The sequence below is a fragment of the Pogona vitticeps genome, chromosome 5 (genome assembly GCF_051106095.1).
Source record: "Pogona vitticeps strain Pit_001003342236 chromosome 5, PviZW2.1, whole genome shotgun sequence".
In the NCBI taxonomy this organism is placed as follows: Eukaryota; Metazoa; Chordata; class Lepidosauria; order Squamata; family Agamidae; genus Pogona; species Pogona vitticeps.
Window position 1 is genome coordinate 90461057 of NC_135787.1, and position 10630 is coordinate 90471686.

The 10630-nt window shown below is 39.4% G+C and overlaps 1 protein-coding gene across 2 annotated transcripts in view; it reads right to left on the bottom strand.

The window, feature by feature from the left end:
- C1QTNF7 (C1q and TNF related 7) overlaps positions 1–9680 on the bottom strand; it is a 46698-nt gene extending 37018 nt beyond the window's left edge. Inside the window, exon 1 of one of the 2 annotated variants that reach the window (XM_073001049.2) lies at positions 9484–9680. In XM_073001049.2, coding sequence (XP_072857150.1) covers positions 9484–9550 — 67 coding nt within the window. In that variant the 5' untranslated portion in view covers positions 9551–9680. The remainder of the gene's footprint in view (positions 1–9483) is intronic. The other variant, XM_020806588.3, reaches the window with a different exon arrangement.
- Between the last annotated feature and the right edge of the window lie 950 nt (positions 9681–10630).

The window sequence follows — 10630 nt, forward strand, 5'->3', positions numbered from 1 at the left end:
ATTGCATACTATGAGAGTAATATTATGATAATAGCCAATACTGTATACTAAAATACATACATGAATGGTTTGAATGATCGGAAGATGTGTGGAATTTGGGGGGAAAATTGAGAAGACATCAAGATGCAAAAAACAAATAATTGTAAGCAAGACATGTAACATGATGTTTGATAAGCATTAACCAAATATAGATAGATTGAAAAACCAATAAAATGTATTTTTTAAAGAAGAAGAAGAATGCTGGACTACTTAATCCTTTAGTTTGACCAAACCATGAATTTTCTTAGATATTTATAAGTGCAGGTTTTCAATAATTGGTACAGATCTTTTCCACCTCAACCCTGTGAGCAAAGCTACTCTCAACTGCTATGAAATCTGCAAGGCTACTCCCAACATTTCTGCAATCTGAAGGTATACAGTTCAGGAAAAGCTTAATCACTTTTAATTACTTTTACAGTCTACAGATACATATATTTGAATCAAGCCCTTGGACATTTTATTTTCAATCATGATTACTCCTGTTTTATGAATGAATGACTGCTGCCCTGAAAGCCCTGTGTGGGAGGAAAGGCATGGTAAAAATGTGTTTATAGATAAAGTAAATCTCACTGAGTGTATGTTTGAGGATGGGGCTGTTTGATAGAAGACTTAATTCTGATGCACGAGCTTATTTACTTTCTCTCACCAAATTTTAAACAGCTATAATTCTGAGCAACCATTTTTGTGTGCACGGGTGAAGAACTGTTTTGGAATTGCTTATGATCTGCCAAAACATGATTCCAGAGCCTTACAGCTTATTTTCATTTACAGAACAGTTCAAAGAAATTAGTGTGTGGGTAGCCATAGCAACAGAGCTAAAGTGAATGTTTGGAATGATGCTCATGTTTTTCTTGGGAAAGCCAAACCCAAAACACTCAAATAAGTGAGCAAAAGAAAGTGAAAAGCCAATACACAATATTGTACACAATAGTGGTTTCTAAAGCGGAAAATCCAGGAAGGAGGAAGAGGAGACTTCCAGCTGGCCTCATAGCCCCCCTCCAAATCAGTTATTCTATGATTCTACAATTCTATAATTTAAAGAAGAAATCAAGTATTTCAACAGCCTGCATATTTAAATTTCCACATTAGACACAACTAGACACAACACTTGTCTCTACCCTAACTTCCAGCATAAGCTCCTATGTTTGCAGCAATTAAAATGTTTTGGAAAAAAGAAGGTTGTAGTACATTTTACCAACACCCACTTTAAATAAGGCCGCAGTTCTTGGCACACTTACATGGGAGTGAATCCTACCTGATACAGTGGGACTTAATTTTGAGTGAATATGTAAAGGAAAATTTGGGGTATAGGATTACTCTCATTGCCTGATGGGCCGGGTTTGACCTGGTCCAAACAAAATACAGCAGTAAAAACATTCTACGTCAGATCATATTTCATTAAAAAAGCCATGTCTCGTTCTCGCGAGTTTGTAAGCATTTAAAATTATCCTACTAATTCAAGTAAAATTTGCCAGTATTAGAGATGCACAGAATTAGGACCATTTCTGGCAAAGTGATTTTGGATATGCTTTCTGCCAAGTATTAAATATGTTATTTATTATTTCAGAAACTCAATCCTTCTCATGTTGACATGTAAAATACCTTTTTGGTAGGTCATAGTGAGTTTAGTAGTTATTTTTCATATACCAACCATTGCTTCTTCAAAAGGAAATTATTCCTGCTGCAAGCTTTTCTTTATTTGATTTTGATCCGTCTTGTCATTTAGAAGAAACACCTTAAAAATGCTTATATTACATAAGTGTGCATGCTCACTGAAGAGAAGCCATGGATGGAGAGAGCAGGAGACTGACAGTGCAACTATATTAGAAATACTGAACTGGAGTATTTCATTTGAAATCACAGTCAGTGTTCAAAAGGGGCTGTAGAAAGATTAGGGAGTTAGTTATTTGCATTCTAGCTCCCAGCCACTCTTCTTTCCATCCTTCCTCTGGTCCTGTTTCTGCTTATCATTCCCTCCTCTGGTCTTACATCTGCTAATCAGATGGGGAACAGACAGGAACATAAATACAGGAAATAATAATAGTAAGCCAGTGACAAGGTGATAATGTAATCTAGCACTAATCTCATATATGTAAGAGTTAAAAAAAATCAGAGGACAATCAGGTGTGAGGAAAGGATGCAGAGGCATGCTCCCCAAATCCTGAACATGATGTCCCAATTGCTTACACTGCTAAAACACTACTTATAGGGATGCATTATATAGGGTCTTTACAAAAAGGTCACAACTAACCACATGGGAAAAAGTTGATTCAAATTGATCCAGCCTGAAAAAGTGGAAGCCTCCCAGCAGCAGGAAAAAAAAAGTTGCTTTCAGAACAAAAATGGCTGGAGTGATTTAAAGCAGTGTTTGCATCATGTGGCCAGTAAAAGTATGTCAAATTCACCTGTTTTGTAAATGAAGCAAATCCCACAGTATTTTACCATATAGTTGCAGCCTCGTGAGAGAGGTGTGATGGAATGAGAGAGAGTAGAGGCAAAGAGAGAGAGGCCAAGAGCAAGGCCATAGAGAGACAAAGGGAGATATCAGGGAAGGAGAGAAATAGAGGAGGGGGGGAAAAGAGAGGTGGCTCAGAGAGAGAAAGAGAAACAAAGAGAAATTAGCCACAAAGGTAAAAGAGATAACGTTAGCCTCTTGCCCTTACTTATGCCAGTTCATCATTGGAACAAGACAGTAAAGGAGATATTTGCTTGAGGATAATGTTTTCCCCCTTAAAGATCAGTCATAATTTGAAAAACACCTAGAGGGGTCTTCTGAAAAGCCAGATGGCAAACTCAGTTTGACAGTTGTGGTGGAGAGGCTTTAAAGGGGCAATGGGGGAATGATTTCCATCTTACCCTAGTAAAAGGAGGGGGAAAGCACAGTCATTCTCTCAGTCATTCTCTCTCATCCTGACATATCTCACAGGGTTAATGTGAAGAGAAAGTGGAGGGGTAAGAGTTATGCATGCCAATTTGAGCTCACTGGATGAAAGATGGATATGGATGTAAACTGTAGACCATGTGCAGTGGAGCTTATTTCTTAGACAACTGTAGATCAGTAGATATCCAAATCCAGAAACACACAAAATTCAGTCATATAAAGACATCAGGCTCACATAATTTGGATAGATTTCAGTTCAAATAATTGAACTGAGGAAATCATCTGGAAACCTACTGGACTGGCAATGGCAAACTGCTCTTTGAATCTCTCACATCTCTTGAATACCCTAATATGAAAACCAGTGTGGTGTACAGGATAGGGTGCTAGAAGAGGGCTCAGGAACCATGGCTTCATACACCTGCTTGTCAAAAAATAGTTATGACAATTGCTTTGTGTTTCGGTGAGAAGTGGGGAATTGATGAAGAAAGGAGTTGGGTTCTGGGATTTTCCCTTGCTTGTTTTCTTTTTGTGCAAGGTAGTGAGTACAAAAGGGTGTCCTATAGACCATCTTGACTGCTGGCAATGATGTCATCAACATTCAGGCTGCCCTTTGCTATGTAAAGTTTAGCATCCTTTTTCCTGCTGGCAATGAAGCAATGCAATGCAAGGCAATGTCAGACTATTTCCTGTTGTATTGGATTGTGGATACAGAAGCAATATTTCTCATTTGTAAACCGTAGGTTTTTGAAAGGATTAAATTATATCCATATTGGAAAGAGATCTGAGAGACAGAATGGATTACATTAGCCCTGCGATGTAGCCCAGTGTTGCTGGAAGATGTGATTGGTATAGTGTATTGTGCAGTGTAGTCTAAAGTTGTTTGCCAATATCCTGTTTCTTCTTGTTTGTTCATTTGGTTAATTGGTTTTGGGTTCATAAAATAATAGAATTGTACAACTAGAACCCTCTTCACAGATTGCTGCCTTGTTGGGGCAAAGGGGCTTGAGTAATTCAGAGAAACTATGGGCTATGCCGTGCAGGGACACCCAAGATGGACAGATCATTGTGGAGAGTTCTGACTAAATGCAATCCACCTGGAGCAGGAACTGGTAAGCCACTCCAGTATCTCTGCCAAGAAAACTCCATGGACAGAAACAAAAGGCTAAAAGATATGACGCTGGAAGATGAGCCCCTCAGGTCAGAAGGTGTCCAACATGCTACTGAGGAAGAGCGGAGGACAAGTACAAATAGCTCCAGAGCTAATGAAGTGGTAGGGACAAAGCAGAAAGGACACTCAGCTGCGGACGTGCCTGGAAGTGAAAAGAAAGTCCAATTCTCCAAATTAAAATACTGCATAGGAACCTGGAATGTAAGATGTATGAACCTTGGGAAGCTAGATGTGGTCAAACAGGAGATGGCAAGAATAAACATTGACATCCTGGGTGTCAGTGAACTGCAATGGATGGGAATGGAAAAATTCAATTCAGACAATCATCATATCATATTGTGGGCAAGAATTCCATAGAAGAAATGGAGTAGCCCTTATAGTCAACAAAAGAGTGGGAAAAGCTGTACTGGGATACAATCTCAACAATGATAGAATGATTTGAATACAAATCCAAGGCAGACCTTTCAAAATCACAGTCATCCAAGTTTATGCACCAACCACCAATGCTGAAGAGGCTGAAATTGACCAATTCTATGAAGACTTACAACACCTTCTAGAACTGACACCAAGGAGAGATGTTCTTCTCATTATAGGGGACTGGAATGCAAAAGTAGGGAGTCAAGAGATAAACGGAACAACAGGTAAGTTTGGCCTTGGAGTTCAAAATGAAGCAGGGCAAAAGCTAATAGAGTTTTGTCAAGAGAACACACTGGTCATCACAAACAATCTTTTCCAACAACACAAGAGGTGACTACACATGGACATCACCAGATGGGCAATACCAAAATCAGATTGATTATATTCTCTGCAGCCAAAAATGGAGAAGCTCTATAAAGTAAGCAAAAACAAGACATGGAGCTGATTGTGGCTCTAATCATCAGCTTCTTATAGCAAAATTTAAGCTTAAACTGAAGAAAGTAGGAAAAACCACTGGGCTAGTCAGGTATAATCTAAACCAAACCCCTTATGAATACACAATGGAAGTGAAGAACAGATTTAAGGAAATAGATTTGGTGGACAGAGTGCCTGAAGAACTATGGATGGAGGCTTCTCACACTGTACAGGAGGCAGCAACAAAAACCATCCCAAAGAAAAGGAAATGCAAGAAAGGAAAGTGGCTGTCCAACGAGGCCTTAGAAATAGCAGAGAGGAGAAGGGAAACAAATTATACCAGAAAAATCTGGAGGTCCCAGACAAGCCAGATAGTGTGGTTGCTGACCTTGAGTCAGACATCCTGAAGAGTGAAATCAAGTGGGCCTTAGAAAGTATGGCTAACAACAAAGCAAGTGGAGGTGATGGCATTCCAGTTGAACTCTTTAAAATCTTAAAAAATGATGCTGTTAAGATGCTACACTCAATATGCCAGCAATTTTTAAAAACTCAGCAGTGGCCAGAGGATTGGGAAAAAAATCAGTCTACATCGTAATCCCAAAGAAGGGCAGTGCCAAATAATGCTCCAACTACCATATAAATGCACTCATTTCACACACTAGCAAGGTTATGCTCAAAATCCTACAAGGTAGTCTTCAGCAGTATGTGGACCAAGAACTGCCAGAAGTACAAGCTGGATTTCAAAGGGGCAGAGGAAAAAGAGACCAAATTGCTAACATGTGCTGGATTATAGAGAAAGTCAAAGAGTTCCAGAAAAAACATCTACTTCTGCTTCATTGACTACACAAAAGCCTTTGACTGTGTGGACCACAGCAAACTATGACAAGTCCTTAAAGAAATGGGAGTGCCTGAACACCTTATCTATCTCCTGAGAAATCTATATGTGGGATAGGAAGCAACAGTTAGAACTGGATATGGAACAACTGATTTCAGAATTGGGAAAGGAGTACGACAAGGCTGTATAGTGTCCCCCGGCTTATTAAACTTATATGCAGAATATATCATGGGAAAGTCCGGACTGGAGGAATCCCAAGCCGGAATTAAGATTGCTGGAAGAAATATCAACAACCTCAGATATGCAGATGATACCACTCTGATGGCAGAAAGTGAGGAGGAATTGAAGAACCTCTTAATGAGGGTGGAGAGTGCAATAAATGGTCTGAAGCTCAACATTAAAAAAAACCTTAAGATCAAGGCCACTGGTCCCATCTCCTCTTGGCAAATAGAAGGGGAAGATATGGAGACAGTGAGAGATTTTACTTTCTTGAGCTCCATGATCACTGCAGATCGTGACAGCAGGTATGAAATTAAAAGATGCCTGCTTCTTGGGAGGAAAGTGATGACAAACCTAGACAGCATGTTGAAAGGCAGAGACATTACCTTGCCGACAAAGGTCTGCATAGTCAAAGCTATGTTTTTTCCTGTAGTGATGTATGGAAGTGAGAGCTGGACCATAAAGAGGACTGACTGCTAAAGAAGTGATGCTTTTGAATTGTGGTGCTGGAGGAGACTCTTGAGAGTGCCCTGGACTGCAAGGAGATCAGACCTATCTGTTCTGAAGGAAATCAACCCAGAGTGTTCACTAGAAGGATAGATCCTGAAGCTGAGGCTCCAATACTTTGGCCATCTCATGAGAAGACTCCCTGGAATAGACCTTGATGTTGTGAAAGTGTGAAGGCAAGAGAAGAAGGGGAGAACAGAGGATGAGATGGTTGGACAGTGTCTTCGAAGCAACCAACATGAATTTGACCAAAATCCAGGAGGCAGTGGAGGACAGGAGGTTCATGGGCTCATGTGCTCTGGTTCATGGGGTCACGAAGAGTTGGACATGACTTAATGGCTAAACAACAACAATTAGAAGAGACTCCAAGGATCATTGGGTCCAGTTCCTTGGTCATTCAGGAAATCCACACCTTAAATATTGGGTGAATGCATTCAGGTGAATGCAATTTTTTTGAATGAAATTATAGAATTAAACAGGCAATTAATTACTTTGTCCCGTATGGACAGAAACAGGGAGATTGTTGATTGTGGGTAGATTTTTAACATGCAGCCCAAAGGGAAAACACTAATCAATTTTGCAGTCCACCCTACAGCTAAAAAAAATAATAAAAATCATGACACTGTTCTATGTAGTATTATTGAACAGTGCCTGAAAAGTAACATTTTCTGCCTATGATTGTTTGATATGCCAACCAAAAATTCTCCCAATATATGTCATTCAGATTACAGATCAGCGGATTTAGCTGCTTCACTCAAATTCCCCATCATCCTCAAACCAGTACTCATTTGGTTTACAAAAGACTCATGCTCCACTGAGCTGCCTAAAGTGACATATACAGTGGTCCCTCCGACTTATGAACTTAATCTGTATTGTACCAATGTCCGTAACTCGAAACGTTTATAAATCGAAGCACCATTTCCCGCAGGAATACAGTGAAAACCGATTAATCTGTTCTGGCCGAAGAAAAAAATAGCCAAAAAATAATGTTTAAAATCCACTGCAAGCCCCATAGGAACGTGCTGGGGCTGCAAAAAACAACAACAACAAAACAAAACAAAAAAACCCAAACAAAAACAAAAACAAAACAAAACCCAGGAGAGAAAGGGATCCTCAAAGACTGGCCGAAGTGAACAGGGCCAGGGCCAGAGACCTGGCCGGGAAGTGCTCACCTGCCTCACCGCCTGCCTCCTCCTGCTCCTCCGGAGAACCCTCAGCAGCCACAGCTCTAACCACTGCCCAGAGGAAAAAAATCTCAAAAAAACAGACACTAGAGCCACCTCCATTGCTGAGATTTAAGAAGGAAAAAAAACTTCAAAAATACAGACGCACACACACACGCTCACTCTGAAGCAGAGCAAAGACACAAAACCTTCCTGCAGACACATGCACACACTCACTCCAAAGCAGAGCCACCAAAACCCACTCAGAATAGTTTTTAAGGAGAAAACAGCAGCTTACCTCCCTGCAGACAGACACACAGGCTCACTCCAAAGTAGGAGGCTCTCCCAAGCCTACAACTGCGACACACCCTATAACTGATGAAAGAGCTACAGCACAAAGAAGCAGACTCGTCACCACCTACAGTTAAAAAGTTGAATTGCCCGCCTTTTTTCCCTGCCTGTTTCTGTTCATAAGTGGAAGCTCGGTTCGCAAGTCGAAGCAAAAAGTTGCAGCTGGAGCTGTTCGTAAGTTGAAATGTTCATAAGTAGGGACGTTCGTAAGTCGAGGTACCACTGTACTTCAGTTTAGCCACAGGAGAGTATCCCTCTGCCATATTTGGTCACAGTGTGCAAAAGTATGTGGTGCTTATTAATGGATACATTTTCAATTTTATAAACATGTCTGTGCCATCGAATAGACAGACCAGCTTTTGGTAACATTTCCTTTTGTGAGTTTTAAGAGGTTATGGCTCTCTTTTTTTAAAAAGAGGCTCATGTACTGCAAGTAAAACAAGAAAAAATATTCCTCACAACGATCCAAGCTCACTTTTTCAGATGTCTTACTATTGCCCACACTTTTATCTCTCTCTCTATCCTCCATCTTAACCTCAAGGCCCAGTGATCCTAATGGCCAGCCCTCATCTTTCCCCTGCCATCTCATTACTGAACAATGCAGATTAATAACATTATGTTCTAAAAAGGCTAAGGGAACATTCCCATAACATTTAGCATTATTATTATTATTATTATTATTCCATCAGTATCAATATAGGAACCAGGCAAAGGCACTTAAGACTAGCTAAAAAGAAAGTGCTAATCCTGAAACAGAAAAGAAACACATTTCCTTGCATACATTGTGTATGATTAAATGAAATTGGAGTTACTGAACTTAGATTAACACTAGTATGCTGTCCTTTTCCCTTGGAGTAAGGTGTCCTACAGTCAGGAGGGCTTACTCCCAGGAACGTCAGTGTTCTGACAGTGTCTAAGGAATTTACTTGCATAGGTGGCATATAAAAAGTATAAATACATCAATCCATGCATTTGTCTTAAAAGTTATTTGGCCAAATAGTATTTTTTAAAAACATTTGTTTTATATAAAGCAGTTTTGAAATGGGTAATTTGCTGTAAGAAACTGGGCTGATTAGTTCACTTTTTCCCAGTTTACCACATGACTAACACTTTGTTCACCTGCATAATTAATGAATTATTTGCCTGCGAGGGAAAGCCATCACCCATGTTTGGGAAACTGTAATATGACTCCTAGATGTAAGTTACAAATTTGAGAAAAGTAGGCTGCTAGATTCATTCTGTTTGTACAACTGAATAATTTTACAAGCTCCCATTGTACTGAAGGTAAAGTTATTCTCCCAGTGTTTGGAATTCATAAAGCCACATTGTATGACACAATATACAGTATCTGTGGCAACATTACTGGATTTCTAACGAAGCTGTTCTTCTGTACAAGCCACCATTTTAATAACTGCAAGTCCTCCCATTTTTACCACCTTTGTTAATGTTTTTTTCAAATTGCTTTACAACAAAATCACAAACTTCTTACCTTGCTTTCCTGCCACTGAATTCAAATTTTCTGAGAAAACTGTATGTTTCCTTTGGTGTTGCAACATATTTTTCACACACACACCCAAATCATGAAAATATAGGCATGTCAAATGTGTGCAAAATCCTTCCAAAAACAGAGAAACGTATCTTACTGTTAAATAGCAGACTTCTCCAGTCTTATTTGGAATTCACTTCCTAAGTTTTGCAACTGTCTTTTTCAGCTAAATAAACTCCCACTCATTGCCTTGAACACCAGCCAGCCACTCTAATTTAAAGCAACTGTCAACTTTGCTATAAAACTTGGAGAAGACGTCCTTGTGCATAAGAGAGGGGCATGATATTAGCTTTGCTCCCAGACTGCAGTAATTTGCCACTCAAGCTGCAGTCTCATGCCTATCGAGTCCCATGAACTCAATGGGACTTGTTTCTGCATACAAGATTACATTGAAAATCTAGGAGTCACAATACAATATTTAATAATCCAACTTGTTTCCATTTGTGCAAAGAATAGAAATACCCTATTCTTGGTGAAGTTTGAAACAGGGAATCAGAGCCCCGAGGCATTGATTCATAACAGAGTAAGTCAGTCATAAGTAGAATTGTGACAGGGGATTTTTTTTACTATAAGTCCCAGAATCCCCAAGCCTCTTTTAACCACTCAGACAATTTTGTCCTCCCCTCACTTCTTTTAGAAAAGCTTTGGGAGATACTACATAATAACAGCAGGATTTCAGCAAGTAAATGAACGTCTTAGATAAATAACAGATCAGATGAAAGAGACGACATTAGATGTCAAACAGTTAAATGAAACTTCACTAGCTCCAGTATTTCTTTTATTGAGTATGATATCAGGCAATATAGATGAGATAAAGAGTTACCCAGTGATCTATATAGCTACTACAGTCAGAAAGCTTTATGCTAAAAATTGGAAGAAAGCAGAGATACCAAATCTAGAGGAACTTATTGAGAAGATATGTGAAGCGGCAAAAATGGATATTCTTTTAGACGTGTTGAAAGACTGTCCAATTCAAAAGGAAGCTGAACGATGGGATTTATTATACAAATGGCTTCAGTCTCCAGATAGTGTTGGAGTAACATAGATTTAAACTAAGATGTAATTGTAAGTTGAAAGCTGGAGGGTAATT